Genomic DNA, 23,569 nt, shown 5'->3' on the forward strand with positions numbered 1-23,569 from the left:
CCAGCTGTGAAAGCAGAAATAAAAACAGGCAACCATGCTTTTATTCCTTGGTGTTGCCAGGCACATTGCTAAGTACTTTACCTACATTATTCAGTTGCTCTTCATAAAGTCCTATTCCCAGAAAACCACGACTCAGAAGTTACATATCTGGCCTGCACAGTTGGGAAGTATCCAGGACCACTCTTAAGTTTAGAAACCCACTAGAAGGACACACAGAACTCAGAAAAGCAATTATACTCACAATTACAGTTGATTACAGCAAAAGGATACAGATTAAAATCAGCAAAGCAAAGAGATGCATAGGGTAGAATCCAGGGGACACCACACCGAGCTTCCAGTTGTCCTTTCCCCGTGGAGTCATGTGGACAGAGCTTATGCCTCCCAGCAAAACTGTGACGGTACACATGGAGTGTTGCCAATTAGGGAAGCCCACTCAGACCTGCCGTCCAGAGTTTTTATTGGGAGTTGGGTACATAGACCCACCTGACGGCCACCATGACTGACCTTAGCATCTAGCCCCTCCAGAGCTTGAGCTGATATCTTGTGGCCCAAGGTCTCCATCATAAATCACATTGTTAGCACAGACTATCTGGTGTGGCCCTAGGTCCCCAGGTAAATACAGACATTCTCATCAGGCAGGATATTCCAAGGTTAGCATTTACTTCCCAGGAGCGAAGGGCAAAGGTCCCAACCATTCTTTGAGCAGGATTTGTCCTTTATGGCACAGGCCTTAGATCAAATAGCTAATTAGTAGCTGAGATTTGAGCCCAAGTGTTCCGACCTCAAAGCCCAGGTGCTTAACACTTATGAAACAGCTCCTCTACCCTCCCCACCACCACCAAGAGTGCCGCCTCCTGTACTTACTTGTAAACTGAAAAAGAACCCATAAATATAGACAAGAAGTCTTACTAGTTTGTTACTAAACTTTTAACATGTGATGCAACACTGCATCGGGGGATTTAACTCTGCATATACTGAGATGATACAATGTGAAGATTCTCTTAACAGGAAATTATATCATTCACTAGAAACACAATGCTATGTGTGGAAAAAAGCCTTGTTCTGCTGCATGGCCAAAGGTGATACCATATCTGAAATAACATTTTCCTTCTTTTTGTAATTTGTTCTTTTTGCTCGAAATTTTTACCTTTTATATTTTTTTCAGGGAAATATAACGTGTACAAACGGTAAATGTGCAACTTTGATGAAGTTTTACAAATTTAAAACACCTGTGTAACCAGCAGCCAGATACGGAAACAGAAATTGCTAGTACCCTAGATCTTTTCCCTTCAATTTTAAAAGCATACCTTCTTTCTTCCTTCAGATCTTCGCTGAATTATACCTACTTTGGGAATAACCCTTTCCTGACTACACTGTGTAAAATGACAGTCCCTTCTGATCTTTCATTGTATTTCCCTTCCCCTTTTATTTTTCTCCATAGCACTATCTTCTATAGATACCTTACTAATTTCACTTATTTTATCTAAAATGTAAGCCTCACGAGAGCCATGACTTGTGTCTGTTTTGTTTCATTACTGGATCCCTAGGGCCTAGCATAGTGCCTGGCACATAGTGCATTTCTCAGTGAACATATTTTAATACATATTCGTTGAATTAAAAAAAAGTTTTTCTAATTTATCCTAGTTTTTTTTTTTTTTAAGTTTGAAATGAGAGCAGTGACTCCCGGTAACTGTTCTAGCCATAAATTCAACATTTTGCAACTCACAGATAAAACCAATGCTTACAGCAAGGAACATACTTTAAATCTACATCGTTCTTACAAGAGCAGGCAGAAAATTAAACTAAGCATATAACCAGCAACTAGCTACAAGTGAGAACTGAGGAGATGAATGCAAATTCTACATTTGCTGACCCGTCTTTACCCACTCCTTTACCGTCATCCCTCTCAATATTTGGGCTCTTGAGCCAAACTTAGCTAACAGTGTACATATTTAATTAACTGCCCTGTTTTAAACAGAATAAGATACTCTAAGCCTATAAGACACTGAATCAAATATCAAATATTCATGCCACAATAACTACCTTGTATTTTTTTTTTACCTTGTATTTTTAATCCTTGAATTAAATAGTCATAAATCTCAAACATGAAACTCATATGGAGAATATAATTTATCAATTTACTACTAATTTTGTGGGTTTTGTACACCCTTTTCATCTTCCTATCTCTCTGACCAACCAGCATGGTGACATGTGCATAAAGTGTTTGATGAACAGGTGTTCCACGATCCAGAGGCTTTCCTTTCTATCATCAAGTTTTCTCAGGTCAAACATTAGTAGCAAAAGTAGAGGAACAATTATCTTATTTAATAAGCCTGCTAGTGTACCTATTTTTAACGCCTTTAAACTACAAAGTTTTTTTTCTACTTACATCTTTATGTTTGTCAGCATTGTCATATTTCTGATTAATAGGTGTAAGTTGTAGAAGTACTGTTCAGACATTTTACCGATTCATTTGTAACAACTTGTAAACTCTAACCTTTAAAATGTTAATTTTTTCTCCAAAACAAAAACTGCTTTCTGTTCCTTGAACATAGTCTTTGATTTGTGTGTGTGTTTTAGGAGGTGATCCCTCACATGGCTGAGGAGTATGGATTCCAATATGAACTAGTCCAGTACAGGTGGCCCCGGTGGCTTCATCAACAGACGGAAAAACAAAGGATTATTTGGGGTTATAAGATTCTTTTCCTTGATGTCCTTTTTCCTCTTGCGGTGGACAAAATCATTTTTGTTGATGCTGACCAGGTAATAAGATTAACTATTGTTTTTTTACACTTCTGAGTATAGGGATGCAATTTATGTTGCCGCTTCTTATTACTGTCTTTGTTGCCACGCTATGTAAACATAAGACATAATTTTGACATATAAGCAAAGTATCTTTTTTTTAAAAAAAAGTCAGCATTCCAGGGGAAAATCAAAGGTGTTGCCAGAAGTACCATTTATTCCTTAGGACGAGGCAGTTTTTTCCTCTGAAGTAGTAGTTTTTTGTTTTGAGGGGGTTTTTTGGTAATTAAAAATAAAAGAAATACTTATATTAGTCATAATAAAAGTAGCTATGTGAGTTCCTATGGATATGAGCTGAAATTTGTTTAAAGTGAACTATTTCTTCTTGCTGGAAAAGTTAGCAATTACACATACTCTCCTCTCATTTTTCCACCTTCGGCCACATTCTTTGGCAATTAGCCAATAACCAAATCCCATCATTCTCCCACTTAAAGAAAAGAGTCCTAAATTTGGCCAGAAAAAATTATGGTCCTCAGCTTTCAAAATTTATATATCCAGAAGGTTTTATGACTTCTCCCCTTTTCTCCTTGCATGCCTGTGTAATCACTAATGGTAAAAAATATTTTTAAAATACACAGAATTTCTCTTAAAAATTTAAAAAAATACACAGAATTTCTAAGAACAATAATATGTAAATATAAATATTACATAAATCAAATGTACAAGTTAGTATTTTTATTTAGGACCAAAAGTATATTTTCAAATCCTACTTTATAATTTACTTGTATTCTAAATTCTATTACTTTTGTATTATTTTTCAAATTGATAAATATGAATCATTATAATTAAAAACTAAGAAAATAGGCAAAAGCGTAATGAAGTAAGCATTTCCAAACATACTGTCTAACATAAAATTTATTTTTCCTATTCTCCCCCAATATATACAATAATATTTTTCCAGCAGGCTAGAGTCTATTAAAAAATGAAACATACTAACATTATGACATTGAAGCCACTGAGAATAATTAAGAGATTTTTCTTTATGATTCAAACTAATATTTGCCAATACATAATAATGGAGATACATCATAGAAATCATTTTGAAGTATTAATCTATACCTTGAGAAATTAAGAGCTATGTACTTGTATATTTAATTCCTTACCAAAATATATTTTGTTCAAAATACCTTGATTACAAATCAAAACCACAGTGAGATATCACCTCACACCTGTCAGAATGGCCATCATCAAAAAGAACACAAATAACAAACGTTGCCAGGGATGTGGAGGAAGGGGAGCCCTCCAGCACTGTTGGTGGGAGCGTCAACTGGTGCAGCCGCTGTGGGAAACAGTAGGGAGGCTCCTCAAAAAACTAAAAATAGAACTAGCATGTGACCCAGCAATTCCAGTCCTGGGTATATATCCGAAAGAAACAAAAACACTAATTCAAAAACATACACGCACCCCAGTGTTCATAGCAGCATTATTTACAGTTACCAAGATATGGAAGCAGCCCAAGTGTCCATCCGCAGATGAATGGATAAAGAAGACGTGAGGTGTATGTGTATGTATATAATGGAATACTACTCAGCCTAAAAAATAAAAGAAGAAAAAGAAAAAGAATAAAATGTTGCCATTTGGAGCAACATGGATGGACTTGGAGGGCATTATGCTAAGTGAAACAAGTCAGACAGAGAAAGACAAATACTGTATGATATCACTTATATGTGGCATCTAAAAAAACAAACTAGTGAATAAAACAAAAAAGAGGCAGACTCGTAGACAACAAACTAGTGGTTACCACTGGGAAGAGGGAAGGAGGGAGGGGCAATATAAGGGTAGGAGATTAAGAGATACAAACTATGAGGAATAAAATAAGCTACAAGGATATACTGCACAACACGAGGAATATAGCCAATATTTTATAATAGCTATAAATGGAATATAACCTTTAAAATTGTGAGTCACTATATTGTACACCTGTAATATATACTACAGGTGTATATCAACTGTACTTTAATTTAAAAAAGAATATTAAAAAATACCTTGATTAAAAATGATGTAACAAGCTATTCTTATTAATGAGTAAGACCACTGTCATACAGACTAGGTATGTAAATTTTAGGCTTCTTTTAATCTGTAAGGGCAAAAGGAAAAAATAGAAATTTGGTAAACTGGTGCTACATGACAGAACTGTGGGGAAAACTCAGTTCTCTGTCTTTCTACAACAAGGTGATGATGATTTGAGATTCATATTACAGGGGCTTCTATTATTTTATAGTCTTCATCAGAGAAAGTATTCTAATTATTTAGGTTGTGAGACATGACCTAAAAGAACTGCGAGATTTTGATCTGGATGGAGCTCCTTATGGGTATACTCCCTTCTGTGATAGCCGCACGGAAATGGATGGATATCGTTTCTGGAAGACGGGATACTGGGCATCACATCTTTTAAGAAGGAAATACCATATCAGGTAAGAAAAGTCATACTCTTACCTTTGAGTGAATAAATAACTTGTTGAATTACAATACTCAGTTTTCTTGGAAAATATACAATAATGGCAGCCCATTATCTAGTGCTTATTACATGCCAGTCACTCTTACAAGACTTTACATATATTAACTCATAAAATCTCTATGACAACCTTTTGAGATATTGCTATCATCTCTATTTTATAGATGTGGAAACCGAGGCATACAGCATTTGTGTACCTTGCCCAGGCTTATGCTGCTAGTACATAGCTGAGGCCGGAGTTAAACCCAAGTAATATGGCTCAGCTGTTTGTTCCTAACTACTATAGAAGATTTCAACTTGGTTTGTCGCATAACAAAATGAAGATTGTCTTCAAAGCTGTTACTGTTTTGTAGGCCCATGAGTTTCAGGAGATCTTGGAAAAACTTAAGGTGACCTTAAGAGGATGTGGATCCTAACAGCGTCATATCAAACTTCAAACTCCTTGGAAACAGTGTTAGACATCAGGAGCAAATTATGAAAGGATTCATTATTATTAGACCCAGGGATATCTAAAGTTAATACCAACACTGTAGACAATCACAACGTAGGCTCTCAAGGAGTCTTCATTTCTTGCAGTGCCTTATACGTGGTGGATCTCAAGAAGTTCAGGAGAATCGCAGCAGGTGACAGGCTCCGGGGCCAGTACCAAACGCTCAGTCAAGATCCAAACAGTCTTTCAAACCTAGATCAGGTAAGTAAAATATTCATGGAATAATTTTCAATACATAGACATAGACTGTTCTATCTCCCTGTTTATAGATGTCAAAATCTTGTATTTTTAGCCTCTTTCTTCCCTTTATGCAATTTTGTATTAGCTATCTTGACTTACATATTTTTTCACTTCAAGCCTAACATTTTCAGAATAGCGTTTGATCTTCACCTTTCCATGCTTAAACCTCTTCTTTCCACTATGTGCCCTATCTCACTTTGTTACCCTAAATTTTTCTTACTTGTTTCCATCATCATTTAAACATGTGTCTCCCTCCCTCCCTCCCTTTCTCCCATTTCTCTTTCTCTGTGATTTTTAAGATAAACTCCCTTCATCCTGTGCCCTCCCTGACTACTGCCTTACATTTTGCTTTTCTTCACAAATGCTTTTTTTCTCAAATCCCATTATTTCCTCATTATTGTATCCTGCTCATTTCCTCATTTTAGCAATTTAAACAGAAGAAAAAGACCCTGTAGCCTCTTTATTATTATTCCTCTTTCCAGTGACTAAAGAATATAGGTTCTGGATTTCCCTGGTGGCACAGTGGTTAAGAATCCGCCTGCCAATGCAGGAGACACAGGTTCGGATCCCTGGTCCAGGAAGATCCCACATGCCACGGAGCAACTAAGCCCGTGCACCACAACTACTGAGCCTGCGCTCTAGAGCCCGCGAGCCACAACTAGTGAAGCCTGCGTGCATAGAGCCCGTGCTCCGCAACAAGAGAAGCCACCGCAATGAGAAGCCCGTGTACCACAACGAAGAGTAGCCCCCGCTCTCTGCAACTAGAGAAAGCCCGCATGCAGCAACGAAGACCCAACGCAGCCAAAAATAAATAAGTAAATTAAGAATGTAGGCTCTTACTAGAACCTTACATGTTTGTTAATTCAGGAAGTATCTGTTGAATACTTACTATGTGTCAGATACTCTCCTAAGCCCTGGGACATCAGAAAACAAAACAGAGATCCTTAGCTCATGGTGCTTTCATTCTAGTGGGAAAATAACTAAATAAATTAATGAACAATATTTAAAGGTAATAAGTGCTTTAGAGAAAAAATAAAACACGAAAACATGATAGAGTTCAGAATGGTGAATAGGGGTTAGAGTTTGTTGTTGTAAGCTGAGCGGCCATATGTCTATACGCAGGTGACGTGCAGATGGAGGCTTAAGAGCTGAGCACGCAGGTATCTGTGAGAATCCCAAGCAGAGAGGATATCGAATGCAAAGGTCCCAAGGTGGGAGTGGGCCTTACATGTTTGAGGAATAGTACAGAGGGGAAAAATAGTCTGGCATAGGGAAGAGAGGTGATGGAGGGTCTAGATAATATAGAAATTTGAGGCTGTTTGTTTAAAAATTGAGCAAATGGAATATTATAGGTCAAAATACTAATGATTGATTCAGGAGCACACTGATGAAGGACTGATTTAAAAAAATCATTCTTGAAAGTTGAGAGGACTCCAAATATGTATGTGTGCAAATGCAAGGTAGCGTCTTTGCAATATTGCCAATTAGTAAAAAACAGACGTAGAGTCCTCAGTAGACCCCAATAACATTCCAGATTTAAATTATGAATATCACATTTTTATAATTCTTAGTCATTTCCCCAATGGATTATTCATAAGGAACCCTACTGGTTATCTGCATGTGGGTAACTAAGGGAAGGACCCATTTTTCAAGCAGACCAGCAAACATCTGAGGGACTCTCCCAGCGCTACATCACCACATTTGGGGGATGGTTGTCCTTCGGACGCATCTGGCTACCATTCCCGCCAGTCCACTAAACAGTTCTCACTAAAGCCAAAGTGATATCTTCTTATCCAGTGAACACTTCTTGTTTCTTCTTATTTGCCTTTCTCGTGATGTGGGCGTTTTTGACCTCTCCTTTCTTGAAACTCCCTTGGCTTTCATAATATCCAATCTTCCTGGTTCTTCTCTGATGTCCGTGACTTTCCCAGCACAGTTTATTTGAGAACTACTCTTTTTCTACCTCTTATTTAAATGTTGCTATCCTCTAAGTTTCTGCCCGTGGCCCACTTCTCATTCTGTACCCGCTCTATTGGCTTCTTACATACACTGGCTTTAATTTCCAGCTTTTCTACCAAGAATTCCCAAACCTTTATCTCGCTCTTCTCTCTCCTCTGAATGCCTAACTCATATGTTAAATCTACTGAAATAGACCCAGTAATTGCCCAGAACTTTTCTCAAAGACAAAAACCCGAGCTATATTCCTCCTCCACTGTTCTTTCCATCAGCACCTACTGCTCAGCTGCCTATTACAGGTTGGGTTATCCAGGAAACAAACTGACTCTAAAGTGGAAATTAGCCTGCAGGAAGTTTATTAGGAAGTGCTCTCAGGACTAACAGCTGTTGGAGAAGAAAAGGAAGCAGAATTAGGCGAATTCTACAAATTCAGCCAAGGCCTCAGACAACCCCCACAGGGAGTTCTGAAGCTGAGATGACCTTTCCTGGTTGTCACAGTTTGTCGAGGGGCCCAGGTCTTTATTCCTTCACCTAGATTCCCCTAACCTAGTGATACAACCCAGAACCTCCCAGTGTTATGGGGATAATAAGCACAAGTTCCCCAGGAAGGTCACTGGGAGGGATAGGCAGGGTCACTTCTACTTTGCCCCTTGGACCCATGCCCTTGTCCTTAATCTTCTTTCTGGGCCCCTGACCAATCAACCAAGCCATTCACCATTTCATATGAATTTATATATATTTTAGCCTTAGGCTGCTTCTCTTCTGTATACAAAGTGAATGATAAGGTACAGCAGTTAAAACAGTTCTTAGAAAATTCATAGCACTAAGTACATATTAGAAAAGAAAAAGGCTCTCAACCTCAGCTTCTACCTAGAAACTAGAAAAAAAGAGCAAATTTGAAACCAAAGTATGTAGAAAAGAGAATAATTAAGAATAGAGTGGAAATCAATGAAATGAAAAAAACGGAAAAATGGTATGTTTCCATAGATTTTCTTATGAACCAAAGCTGGTTCTTTGATAAAATTAAGAAAACATAAACCTCTAGCCAGACTGATCAGAAAAAAGATAAAAGACATAAATTACTAATATAGAAATGAGAGACATGACAGCACAGTATCTACAGATATTGAAAGAATAATGAGAAACTATTACAGACAACTTTATGGTAATAAATTCAACAACTTCGATGAAATGGACAAACTACTTAAAAGACACAAACTACCAAAATGCACTCAGAATGAAATAGATAACCTGAATAGCCCTATAACAATTGAAGAAATTAGTTTAAATCTCCAGGCCCAGATAGCTTCTAAATTCTACCAAACTTATGTGAATTCTACTCAACATTAAAGAAAGAAATAGTATCAATTCTACACAAGCTCTTCCAGAAAACTGACATCACATTACTTTTGCCATATTCTGTTGTTAGAAGGAAGTCACTAGGTCCAGCCACACTCCAGGAGGAATAATTGCACAAAAGAATGAATACTGGGAGGCACAGATCACCGGGAGCCGTATCAGAAACTGCCTACCACAAACCCAGATGTCTATCAAAACGAGATTGGACAGAAAGAGTGTGGTATATTTACTCAACAGTAAAAAGGAATGAGTTATTCATACATATAACAACATCGATGAATCTAAAAACCATTACGCTGATCTAAAGAAGCCAAGCCAAAAATATACATATCGTATGATTCTATTTATACAGAATTCTAGAAAATGCAAAACAGTCTACATGGACAAAAAGCAGTTCGTGTTTGCCCAGGGACTAACTGGCTTAGGTGAATGTAGAAAGGACAGGCAGGAAGGACTGCAAAAAGGCACAAGAAAACTTGAGAGTGATGGATATACTCAATGAGCTTGATTGTGATCGTTGTGTCGCAGGAATATTTGTATGTAAAACTTATCAGACTGTACCCTTTAAATAGGAACAGTGAATGGACTGGCATAAGGTTAGACATATATAGATCAACGGTCTAGAACTGAGAGTCCAGAAATAAACCCATGCATCTATGGTCACTGGCTTTTTGACAAGCATGCCAGGATAATTTAATGGAGAAAGAATAGCTTTTTCAGCAAAGGTGCCGGAACAACAGCATATCCACGTGTAAAGAATGGATTGGACCCCTTCCTAACACCATATATAAAAACTAACTCAAAATGGATCAAAGGCCTGAATGTAAGAGGGTCAAGTATAAAACTCCTAGAAAATATTGGTGTACATCTTTGTAACTTTGGATTAGGCAATGGTTTCTTAGATATGAAACAAAAAGTACCAGCAACTAAAGAAAAAATAGGACTGCATCAAAATTAAATACTTTGTGCATTAAAGGACACAAGAAAGTGAAAAGACAACCCACAGAATGGGAGAAAATATTTGCAAATCATATATCTGATAAGAGACTAGTATCCAGAACATATAAAGAACTCTTATAATTTAAAAACAAAAAGAGAACCAATTTTTTTTTTTTTTTTTTTGCGGTACGCGGGCCTCTCACTGTTGTGGCCTCTCCCGTCGCAGAGCACAGGCTCCGGACGTGCAGCCTCAGCGGCCATGGCTCACGGGCCCAGCCGCTCCACGGCATGTGGGATCCTCCCGGACTGGGGCACGAACCCATGTCCCCTGCATCGGCAGGCAGACTCTCAACCACTGCGCCACCAGGGAAGCCCAAGAGAACCAATTTTTAAATGCTCAAAGGATTTTATTTTTGTTTTTGGGTGTGCTGGGTCTTCGTTGCTGCGTGCAGGCTTTCTCTAGTTGCGGCGAGCGGTGGCTTCTCTCGTTGCAGAGCACGGGCTCTAGGTGTGCAGTCTTCAGTAGTTGCAGCATGTGGGCTCAGTAGTTGTGGTACACGGGCTTAGTTGCTCTGCAGCATGTGGGATCTTCCTGGAGCAGGGGTCAAACCCATGTCCCCTGCATTGGCAGGCGGATTCTTATCCACTGCACCACCAAGGAAGTCCTGCTCAAAGGATTTAAATAGATATTTTTCCAAAGAAGATGTGCAAATGGCCAATAAATACGTGAAAAGATGCTCAGCATCACTGGTCATTAGGAACTTCAAGTCAAAACTACAATGAGATACCACATCATACTCACTGGGATGGCTATAATAAAAAAGACAGTAAAAGCTTTGGCAAGGATATGGAGAATTTGGAACCATCATACACTGCTGATGGGAACATAAAATAGTATAGTGTAGTGTATGTGTCTGTGTGTTTCGCCAGCCATGTTTAGTTGCATGGAGGCAGGTGCAGACTTTGGATTTAACCAGGACTATAATTTTGCCAAGCGAGTACAGCTAAATGTGAGAATGGTAAGACAACTGAGAATATATTCAAGGGATTAAATATAATGATTAACCATGGAAATTAAGGAAGGGGGGGAGTGAAGACATCAGGGGGTAAAGGACAGTGAAATAGTGGTAGGATCAGTTGATTGGAGGTCCCAGTGGGGGTCAAAAGGTATTGATATCTGAGTACTTGATGGAGTAAGCTGAAAATCAAGAGGTTGTCAGAGAGTGGGAGCATGAAATTGAAATTGTAGAGGACTTGGCTAGGACATGACCATGTGAGAAAGTGGCTGAGATAAGATGGCAGACCAGGTTGTTTGAGGATTTAAAGAATGGATTCCCAGGAAAAGGGTGTTGGAAGAGGGAACAGTTAACTAGCTTTTATTTTTTTTAATTAATAGACTTTTTTTTTTAGAGCAGTGTTACATTTACAGGAAAAAATTGAGCAGAAAATAGAAAGAAGTCTCATATTTCTGGGCTCTCTATTCTGTTCCATTGCTGTATTTGTCTGTTCTTTTGCCATTACCAATCTCTTAATTACTATAGAATTTATATGAAGACTTCAAATTCAGTAGTATTGGCCCTCTGACTTTGTTATTCTTCTTCAACACTGTGTTGGCTATTCTGGGTCTTCTGCCTTTCATACAAACTTGAGAATGAGTTGGTTGATACCCACAAAATAATTTTCTGGGACTTTTATTGGGATTGCGTTGAATCTATAAATTGAGTTGGGAAGAACTGACATCTTAACACTATCAAGTCTGTCTGTGAACATGAAATATCTCTCCATTTATATAGATGTTCCTAGATTTCTTTCATCAGACTTTTATAGTTTTCCTCATGTAGAGGAACATATTTTGTTAGATTTTTTACCTAGGTTTATTTGGGGTTTTTTGTTTTTTTTGTTTTGGGGGGTGGTGTTTGGTGCTAATGTAAATGATGGTGTGCTTTTAATTTCAAATTCCAATTGTTCGTTGCTGGTATATAGCAATTGACCTTTGTATGTTAACCTTGTATCCTGAAACCTTTCTATCATTGCTTATTAGTTCCAGGAGTTTTTTTTTTTTTAACTGATTCTTAGGATTTTCTGCATAAACAATCCTGTCATCCTCAAAGAAAGACAGTTTTATTGCTTCCTTTCCAATCTTTATACCATTTATTTCTTTTTCCTGTCTTGCTGCATTGGCTAGAACTTCCAGTATGATGATTAATAGGAGTGTTGAGAGAAGAACCCTAAAATTATGAATCTTGGAACTTAGATGGGACAGCTAACACAAGTACTGCTGGGGCCCTCCGGGAGAGAGAGGAAACATGCCCTTTGCTCTGGAATGTAAACAAATATTCTCTGGGAAGGGCTCTGCAATCCCTGGCATATATAAGCAGGTATCTCTGGGAAAGTTGTCTTTAAATCTCTGCAGAGGTCTCTGTCTTTAACATACTAGGCTCATTTGCCATTTACACATCCTTATACCCAGGTGCCAGCGATCTTTGCTTAGAAAGCTCTGAGTATGCAGAAATGTGAAAATATTTGTGGAGCATAGTTTGCTGATAGGGAAATGAAAAGTCACCTCAGAATCTGGAGAGTGCGGTGTTGACTACATAAACAGTAATAGCAGACACGGTATAAGTGATTAATCCTGGTGTTTCGAGGCAGATAAGAGGTAGAGAGGGCATGTGGAATGGTGGGTTTCTGGGCCTCTCTCTCCACCTCGGATGCTGGGGGTGAAGCCCAGGGCAGGTGCGGTCTTTGTTCCAGTGCACAGGGTCATTCACGACACAAGACTGTTGGGTCAAATTAAGTATTTAAAGCTTCAAAATACAGACACACCTGAGATTTGCATGTTTTTGTAGGATCTGTTTATAATCTAAATGACATCTTCAACTTCTTTCACTCTGACCCTAATTTCTCTACCTCTATGTTTAAATCATTCTTTTTTTCTGTAGGATCTTCCCAACAATATGATTTACGAAGTTGCCATTAAGTCTCTTCCCCAAGACTGGTTGTGGTGTGAAACCTGGTGTGATGATGAATCCAAACAGAGAGCCAAAACAATCGACCTGGTGAGTGTTTGCATCTTCCTCTGTATGAGCAGATGCGGAAGTGTTCCAGTAGAAATATTTTCTGTATTACAAACGGAATGGCACACGTAGGGCACCCTGCTGCTCAGTCTGTTATTGACTGTTACATTTACCTAGGTTGGCAAGTAGAGGGCTGTGCTGGGGGCCCCCAAGACCACCCCCAGGTTTGATGATTCAATAAGAGGACTCACAGGACTCAGAATCATGGCTGTGAAGATATTACAGTGAGAGAACGCAAAGCAAAATCAGGAAAAGGCGCATGGGGTGAAGTCCAGGGCAAACCAGGTTCAAGCTTCCCAGAGTCCTCTCCCTGTGAAGTGACCCAGGACAACCCTAATTCCTTACGCTACAAGAAGTACAACAACCCGTGTGAACGGTGGTCTATCAGGGCCGCTTACCAGAAACCCAATGCCCAGGATTCTTATTGGGGGCCTGGCCACGGCAAGCCCCCCCTCTGCCTGGCACGTGCCAAGATTCCCAGCGTCCAGAAGGAAGGCCGGTGGTCACCGTAAACCACAGGTTTGCACAGTTTAGGCACAGTGAGCCATTCTTAGACGGGAATGGTGGGAACACTCCTGAAACCCAAGTTCTCAGGTGCCAGCCAAGGGCCAGCCTTGCAAACACGGGCCTAAGAGTAGTGGTCCCAGGCCTGCTGTGCTCATTCTTTTCTGCACAAGGCCTTTCGAAAGAAGGGCCATGAGCTGGCTGAAATGTTTATGGATTAGCTGCCATCTTAACATGCCATCAGTTTAGTTGCCTTGCCAATAATTTTCCCAAATAAAGACAACCAAAATAACTGTGTCTACTGAAATTATCCTATACATGTCTATTTTTCTTCATTATTTTTGAGAAGTTTTTTTCTTAGATTTTCATTTTAAGCAGTTTTTGCTACACAGTTTAAATCTAGACATGAAATATTTTAAACTAACTTAATTATCCAGCTGTCTAGACATTATATTCCAATACTATATATTATCTTTAATAGTATAAGATATTATTCTTTTTCTGACCATATTGTTTTTATGTGCTAAAAGTATAGAATAATTGTTTACAAGATTTTCACTGAAGAACAGACTGTCAAAATGTTAGAACTCATTGTTTTGAACAAAATAAGACAGGGCAATAAAATATAGGGATGTTTCTCCAGATATGTATAGAAAGGTATAGAAAGAAAGTAGCATGCCAAAATGTTAGATTGCAATCATAGGGGATAGAATGTAGCAGAAACAAGATGGCACTGGTAAGAAGAAAGCGACGGAAATTTCTAAAGAGAGGTCAAGAACATTACTTAACATAACATAAAATGTTAAGGTTATGTTGTATAAGGTGGTGACTCATATGTTAGTGACATAAGGTCTCCTTGGGTTCTTTAGTACTTAGATTAACGTGAGCTGCTCTGACAAATGCCCATGTTTCCATGGTTTCACATACACCCAGGTTCAGACCTAAGTGGGTGTCCGATCAGTGAGCAGCTTCCCTGTACGTCATGACTCAGGGACCAGTCTCCATCCATCGTGTGGCCTCTTCATCCTCTAGGGTCCGGTCATCGTCTGTGTCCATCTGGAGCTGATCCATCCAGTATAGCAGCCACATGCCACATGCAGCCATAGAGCACTTAAAATGTTGCCAGTGTAAATTGAGACGTGCCGTAAGGTGTAAAACACATCAGATTTTGAAGACTCAGTACAATAAAAAGAATGTAAAAATATCTCATTACTAATTTTTATATTGATTACATTTTGACTGATAACATTTTGGAAATATTGGGTTAAACAAAATATAGTATTAAAACTTATTTCACCGGTTCCTTTTACATTTTTATATGTGGCTGCTAGAAAATGTAGAGCTGCGTGTGTGGCTTCCATCATATTTCTATTGGATAGTGTTGATCTGGAGGGAAAGGAGAAAGGAGTGTGGAGAATACATCCTGATACTGAAGGCCTTGGCCCCGTGGTAGGAATAGGTCGTGTGGCCACATCCAGTTGTAACAGGAGCTAAGGATCGTCATTCCTCGATGGGCAGCCACTTCCTAGCAATAGGTCTACATAGAAGAAGAAGGATCGGTGACATAAATTTTGGTGGACAACATCATCTCTCCCACAGAAACATTTAAAATAAAAATGGAAGAACATGCTATTTTTGGTCATCTTCTTGGGGAAAAAGTTAACAAGAAAAATCCCAAGGAAATGGCCTAATGGAGAGGAAAAAGCATGATTCCTGGTATTGAACGTGAGGATGAGAGTCTTTGTGAAGGTCATGATACTGTCTCAATTCCCTTTCAATCAAGGTTTCTCCACTGGGGCATTATTTACATCTGGGACCAAGTAATTCCCTGTTGTGGAGGCGGACCTGTGTGCTGTACAGGAGGGTGTTTAGCAGCATCCCTGGCCTCTACCCACTAGGTGGCCATAGCCGGCCCGCCGCCCCCCCCCCCCCCCCCCCCGCCATTACAACAATCAGAAATACCTCCAGGCCTGGCCACAGTTCCCCTGTGGGGCGTGGTCACCCCACTTAAGCACCGCTGATAGAGATTGTAGCGGGGTGGGGGGGGGAATTGTAGAATACACTAAGGACAAACATAGTATTTTTGTTTTAATAGTTTCTGACATAGTTAGAAAATAGTTCCATTGTCTTCTTTATAGAACACATTGCCTGTGAAATTAATTTCTACAAAGAAAATACTGTTTTCAAGTTACTTCAGAAATATATTACTTTAGAAAATATTCCACAATGCAATGAACTGAAAATGTTGGATGAGGAAGGGATTAAGACAGCAGGCCCGGGCTTCCCTGGTGGCGCAGTGGTTAAGAATCTGCCTGCCAATGCAGGGGACACGGGTTCGAGCCCTGGTCCGGGAAGATCCCACATTGCCGCAGAGCAACTAAGCCTGTGTGCCACAACTACTGAGCCCGCAAGCCACAACTACTGAGCCTGCACTCTAGAGCCCACGAGCCACAACTACTGAGCCCGCAAGCCACAACTACTAAAGCCCACATGCCTAGAGCCCGTGCTCTGCAACAAGAGAAACCACCATAATGAGAAGCCGACGCACCGCAACAAAAACCCAACGCAGCCATAAATAAATAAGACAACAGGCTCACGGTTCATAACTTAGCTCTCCCATAAGGCACGAAGGATGAAGGGGAAAGCAAGTTGGGGCAACTATAAGAAAACGCCACGTGGAAGTGAGCTTCAGGACACATTCTTTGTTAATGCTTCGTGAAGAGCAGACAGGATGCTTGTGTAACTCTGTGAAGGTTATGCTCCTCCCGTAGTCTTTCCTGCCTCAGTCAGTGGCATCTCCATTCTTTACGTTGCTCAAGCCAAAGACACTAGGGTCATATTTGATGCCTCTCTTTTCTCACAATTCACATCCAGCCCATGAGCAAGTCTTGTCAGCAGTACCTTCAAATACATCCAGAGTCAGAACCTTCTTAAACTCCTCCTCTACTTTTTGCCTTTTAACCTTGATTTAATTTCCCAAGAAACTCTATAATAGGACCAACTGCTAATTAAAATTGATCAAATATTAGAGGAACTTTGTAGATGATCTTGTTTTAATTTCGTCCTTTGCAGATGAAAAAAACTAAGATTCTGCCACTGCCCACACCCCACCGCCACACACCCCCACCGCCACACACACACACACACACACACACACACACACGCACACACACACACACACACACACACACACACTTTAGTGACTAGGTCTTACTACCAGTAAGTGTGGACCGTCCAAGTCTACTACTAGTAAAAACTGGAACCATGAGGACTGAGGATCCAAGTCCATTGCTTTTCCACTGTGCCTATTAAGCAGGCTAGTTAAATATTTTTAAGGCGTGGAGATTTATGAGCTACTCTGAATTTCACAACTGTCAGTGTTTTGACAAATGATTTCCAGTTAACTGATTTTTAATATCATAACTGCTAATGAGAACAAAGGCATGTGAAAGAGGATGAATGCTTTTGCCAAAGAAACTCAAGACGTTTCTGAAGGCTGATAAATAGTCTTGTGTATGGAAAACATAAAGTATATAAACCCAGGTTTTAGTCTGAAGAAAAGGCAATCAAACATTTATTAATATAGTCTTCTGTGTTCTTTTACAGGATGGTCATATAATTGGGTGTTTTGTGCAAACATTTTACAGAATTGTTTGACAGACTTGTTATGAGCCATCAAAAAGTCTTTAAACAATTTTTGTTTAAAGTTCTGATTGAGGTGTTTGCATTAAATACTTACTGCTTACATAAACTATGATTTGTCATTTCACTTGATCCTTTCTCTATTAAACGAATTCCGGTATTTCAAGTACTTAGTACCTAGGGCCCTGCTTTTTATAAAATGCATTTTGTTTGCTCTAGTGACATAGCAGTGTCCTCAAGTATTTCCTTTATGTTTCCTCGAACATGGTTTTTTTTATTAACAAAGCTTTATTTAAACTTTCAGTGCAATAACCCCAAAACAAAAGAACCTAAACTAAAAGCTGCTGCCAGGATTGTCCCAGAATGGGTGGAGTATGATACTGAGATACGACAACTATTAGATCACCTTGAAAACAAGAAGAAAAATGCAAGTAAGTTATTCTGCAGCGGTGTACGAACGATATGTTGCATTAAGTGAAATTAGAATAGATTACAGACTCAGTTCTTGGTGAAGTTATCAAATGATTAGGTCAGAATTTCTTTACCGAAGTCCGTGACTTGATTACAAATTTCATTTTTATGTGGAATTAAGCTCGCAAATTTAAAACATGGATAGAGAATCTATTCCCCCATGGATACAGCTTCAGATCATCACATAGTCAGTATAGTATTAACCTCCTGACATAATGTAGAGGTGAAAAAAGTAAAAGAAACACTTGTCTTTAAGACACACTGAATTTCCTAAATATGAAAATCCAAGCCCTGAAGTTTAATAAAAGCCTTACATAGCTAACTACAGTATTACCTCCTGTCTCCTAAATTAATCTGGTACATGGTATACGTTTCCCCATGAAAAGTTGGTTCCTGGATCTAGTAGCCTTGGTCATGACTAGAGGGTGATTTGGATTAATTTGTTTCCATTTCTTAGACTTAAAAAACTGGAAAAAAAAAAAAAAAGTAAAACAAAAAACTGAGGTTACCTTAGCATTTCATCATCACCCTACATAAATCCTCAACACCAATAAATGTGTGTGGGATATTCTTTTAAAGCTGATATTAACTTCTTGATTGCTTCATAAGCACCTTTCCTGGTCAGTGCCTGTCCCTGTTGTCCTTTGCTCTTTTTTAAAAGTAGTACTGAGCTTCTATTGTGTTCCAGTCAGTAGGTTAGAGACTTTCACAGGTTAGACTAGTTAATCCTCACAGTAATTCTTTCTAGTAGTTCAGAATATAATTCTTATTTTCCTCAGCTTTACTTTTTAGGGAGGCTGAAATGATTATATATAAAATTTCTCATATAAGCATGAAATTCTGTTTCATCTTGACTCTGTTTTCCTGCACAAAATCAGTGTGTGTTGTCTGAGAAGTTCAGTATTTAAAACACACCCAAGCATTTTTAACACTGTAGTATAAAGATGCCATTTCAATTCAGAAGAAGAAAGATTATTCTCTAAGTGGTGTAACTGTTTTCAAAGGGAGAGAAGGAAAGAAGGCAAAAAAGAAAGGAGGAAAGGAAAATTCACATAATTACCTCACAAGCAATTTTAAAGGTATAAAACACTGAGACGAAATGTTTCTCTTCTCAAACTGGAAAGAGTTAAAGGATTAATAATACCCAGCATTAGCAAGGGTATTGACAAGTAAGCACTCTCGTACCTACAGTAGCTGTATAAATTAAGGACATTTTATAATATGCATAAATAATTAAAATATATGCCCTTTGACCCAGCAATTCACAAGGAACTTACATTTAAACGAGAAAAATTATGCATATATATACATATGTTTGTTACAGCATTGTTTTTAATAATGAAATAGAATCTGTCCATCAATAGAGGATCGATTGCATAAACACTGATACATACAATGAAATATAATGTAGCCTTTCAAGAGAATTGAGACAGATTTGTGCTGACAGCAAATTTTTAAGTTAAAAAATAGGTTATAGAATATTTATGTTATTGACCCACATCTTAATTAAAAAAAAATTGCATGTCTGTGTATATATGTTTTTGTATGGTTATATATATAAATAAGAGAGGTTTTACAAAAGAGATTTTTGGGTTTATTGCTTTTTTTTTTTTTTTTTTTTTTACCGGTACGCGGGCCTCTCACTGTTGTGGCCTCTCCCGTTGCGGAGCACAGGCTCCGGACGCGCAGGCTCAGTGGCCATGGCTCACAGGCCCAGCCGCACCGCGGCATGTGGGATCTTCCCGGACCGGGGCGCGAACCCGTGTCCCCTGCATCGCCAGGCGGACTCTCAACCACTGCACCACCAGGGAAGCCCAAACTGTTCAATTTTTAGCCTTCCACTTTTTATCTTGGAATAAACACCAGGCTGTTTCTTTCTGCAATGCAGAAGAAGGAATGAGAGTGGAGAGCTGACGTGCACAGATTTTCCATACAGTCCTTCAGTTAATTGCTTCACTGGGTGATGTACTCCCCACCAGTGTTTTCTGTTAGGAGGCTTTCCCAGGCTTCTCTGATCTGTTGTCTCTGATCAACTCATCATCTCAGCTGTGTATTCTGTTTTCCGCGTTTAGAAATTCGTTGATAACTCTGCTCCAGTGTTGTCTCATAACCACTTCTCCCATTGTCTTTATTGCTATTCCCTTTTATATTTCTTATCTTTCCAGTGGAGTTTAGTGGAGAGATATAGTCTGCCATCTTGAATTATGGAACAGGATCCATTTTAAATGTATATTAATTAATTTCTGCCTGAAAATATCATTTTGAATTTTCAGTGTTCTTAAATCAGTATGTGACAGCTCAGTGATGTGGAAGGTGAGGAAACCATTTTGATCTCTAAGGGTCTTCGCTAGTACTGATTCTCACATTTGTACAGTATTTGTGTCTGTTTGAATGCTCTGTCCTCCCATCTTAGATGAGGACCATATATGTCTTCTGCTTTTTGTTGTTCCGTTACATTAATAACAGGATACTTTGTACGTGGTGAGTCATCTGTCAGTACTGTTCAAGGCCTCTATTGCCAGGCAGGGTGCTATGTCCCGAAGATAACAAAGATAAATGTGTGGTCCTTGTTCTCATAGAGTCATGGGACCTGGCTTCTAGGTGGGTAAAGAGGCAAGGAGTTACGATACAATGTAACAGATACCATAACATAGAAAGAGCTATTCTTATGGCACATAATGAAGCAAGTAGGTACTAAACTAACAAACAAGAGGATCCTCAGGGAGCACCTATGCTTTTTATTATATTAATTCATACCGCAGTCAGGTTTAAGCTAATGTGATGTTTGAGATTTCAGGAGCTAAATAAACTTTCCTCCCCTACAGTTTTGACACATGATGAACTCTAGCACGGGCCTGTGTAAGAAGATGAGAAAGTATGACGAGAAATCTGCCACCTGCTGGGGAAATGTGGAACTACTGCTAAGACTTCTGAAAGTTTCATTAAGGATCAGTGACATATTCTTCAATTTAAATTAATTATTTAAAAATACATGTATTTAATGTATTGAATAAGTTTAAGTTATATAAGCAATGGCCATTGAGTATTTAAAACTAGATTGTTCCTCTTTCCTGATTGCTTAAAACAGTGTTTTCACCAGTTAAAGTGATAATTTTGCCAGATAACCACGTAGAAGAACGTATCTGACTAGCTGGTCCTCATGGGGAATTAGCAAACCATCTACATGTTTGGATATTCCAGCTTTATGTGCATCCATATTTCTTCATTCAAAAGAGGCTTTTAAATTAGAGAAATCTATTTTGTGTTTTTTCTTCTGAGAAAGGAGGACTCATGGTTATCTCCGAATAATTTTTTTTTAAAGTAAGCGCATTTACACCTTAACTGTTGTTTTAAAATGGAAGTAGTGTCACACTGTAATTATTTTGTTTATCCTAAACTATATGATGTTTTAATCCTATGCAGTATTTGTATTTTTTTAATGTTTCTAATTTTTATTTTATAAAACGATATTCATGGGCTTATGGGGTATATATGTATTCTTTTTAAAAAAGAACTGGCTAGTTTTATAGAAACTTAGTTAAGAGTGTAAACAGTTTGTTTTCCTGTTTTATATTAATAATAGATGAATAGGAATAGTAAATGTTCAAAAACTATCCAACTATTCTAGAATCATAGGATCTTGGGACTGGAGAAGACCTCAATGTCATTTGGACCCTGTCCCCTGAAGAAGCTGATTGAATAGGGCTGAGGTGAGCGTGGGAAATCATGATTGTCTAAGAAGCTCTCCAGATGACTCCGGTGATAAGTGAGGTTTGAGGAACAGCCCCCCTTACAAGGCCCTGCCAGGTGGACCCTCAAGCCATCTTGGAACCTTCCAGGGCCACATGGAACTGTCTGCCTCTGGAGACTGGCTGGTCCATCTTTGGACAACTCCGTACAGAGTTCCACAGTGAGCCCGAAGCTGTCTACTGGCAGTCTCTACTCTCGCTCCTTTGAGCTCTTCTGAACAAACCTAATCCTTCTCTATTGGATGGCACAGCCCACAGAGTATTTGAAAATAACACTTTGCCCCCAGCAGCTTCGTTCTTCCGAATGAGAGATCACAAGGCCTCTCCCTCTCCCTGTAACCTTCCCTTTGTTACTTGTTTGGGTTTGTCTGTGATAAAATGGAGTGTTCCAGGTGTGGCCTGGAATGGAAGTAGATTGTTCCTGTGGGTTCCAAGGGTCCTAAGGGATGCTGTCAGAGGCTTGAGTGGTAACTTGGCCTGGGGTGAAGACCCCAGTTCCATGGGGTCTCCGGTTCACTCCTCTTTGGAGTCGGGGCTTGGTGAGAGGGTAAGAGTCTCTGTAAGCTTCTAGCTTAGACCAGATGCTCCAGCCCAGCTACCTCAGGTCTGCTGTGGTGCTTCAGGCAGAAGCCCCAGCTGACTGTGAGATGGTACTTCACTAGGTAATGGCACCCGATTTCCACACTTATTACTAACTACCACCTCCAATATGCTAGATTCTGTACTTCACAGAATATAAGCTAAAATTGAAGAATAATGTAGTTTGTAGCTTGTGATTTGAATGGCTAAATTTTACATGTCTCATTTCCAGATGAATGATACCTTATATCTAAAAATCCAGACTTGTAAATATTTCTTTACAGGGAGATTCTTTTATAAAATGGCTAACTTTTACGTCAAGTGCATGTAGAGCGCAGCGCCATACAGAGCTCTGCCCTCCTCGGGGACGCGCTAGGGGAACTGAACCGCAGCCCACCTTGGAGCGCAGGGCAGGAGGCCACCAGCTCCGCTGCCCTGAGGGCGCTGGAAGGTAGCCCGAGGCCTCCCACATGCATTCCTGACCCTGAATTCTGGTGTTCAGGTGCAGGCCCTGTAGCAAATTTTAACAAAACTCAAATCCTAGGAGCGAGCAGAGACAAACAGTATTTCCCATTTTGAGAAGTTGCAGTCCACTTCTCCTTCCTCCTTCTCAGAGGAAAGTCAGAACAGAGCATATCTGAGAATTAGGAGGTTTTGAGTTTTAACCATGAAAAGACATTTAAGTTTGGGGTATAAGTTTTGGTATAAGGTAAACCCAGAATATAAGACTGAAGACAGTCCAAAGTCTTCATGCCTCCCAGATGCTTTGGTACAAGTGGTTAGATGTTGGAAGTGCCCATCCTTCGGCTCCAGTTATCCTCAAGTTCAGGGAACAATGAAGCTCCTAGAGGGAGAGAATAGAATACTTCCAGGAAGCACCACAGGCCGTCAGCCTGGGCTTACAGACAAAATCAGGCTTTTCTTTAATAGTAAAAATGTCGTTTGACACAAATGGGAGGCTGCCCAAAGAAACGGCTGCTCCCATGGGTCAGGTCCAGCGCCTGGGAGGCAACCAGACAGACAGCTGCTACCACCCAGGAGAAGACCCAGATGAATAGTGTTCAAGGCAATAGGTATATGTCAAGTCAGACTATCCTTCAGTAACTAAAGCATAGCTAAGAGAATTTTCTTCTCTGAGATACAGCAGCAAAGAAGTTGGTGGCATTTAACTTCCCACTGGAACACGTTAGACTGTTCGTCGAAGGGCTCTGACGTTATGTCTCAGATCCCTGGTTCAGAGATCAAACGAAAAGTGCTAACGGATCCAGGCTCAGTACCACGACGTCTCAGTCACTTCCCAGCCCCTGTC

At 39.5% G+C, this 23,569-nt stretch overlaps 1 protein-coding gene across 1 annotated transcript in view; it reads left to right on the plus strand.

Annotated features, from left to right (window-relative positions):
• Nucleotides 1-22,732, plus strand: part of UGGT2 (UDP-glucose glycoprotein glucosyltransferase 2) — a 164,843-nt gene extending 142,111 nt beyond the window's left edge. The window contains exons 34-39 of the mRNA XM_089899419.1: nt 2,581-2,763; nt 5,056-5,216; nt 5,834-5,948; nt 13,181-13,297; nt 17,766-17,892; nt 20,758-22,732. Of these exons, the coding sequence (XP_089755545.1) occupies nt 2,581-2,763; nt 5,056-5,216; nt 5,834-5,948; nt 13,181-13,297; nt 17,766-17,892; nt 20,758-20,780 (726 nt within the window). The 3' untranslated portion in view covers nt 20,781-22,732. The remainder of the gene's footprint in view (nt 1-2,580; nt 2,764-5,055; nt 5,217-5,833; nt 5,949-13,180; nt 13,298-17,765; nt 17,893-20,757) is intronic.
• The last annotated feature ends 837 nt before the right edge of the window (nt 22,733-23,569 follow it).

The sequence above is a fragment of the Delphinapterus leucas genome, chromosome 18, assembly GCF_059928025.1.
Source record: "Delphinapterus leucas isolate spDelLeu-1000000601 "Yukka" chromosome 18, BTC_Dleu_Yukka2, whole genome shotgun sequence".
Taxonomy (NCBI): domain Eukaryota; kingdom Metazoa; phylum Chordata; class Mammalia; order Artiodactyla; family Monodontidae; genus Delphinapterus; species Delphinapterus leucas.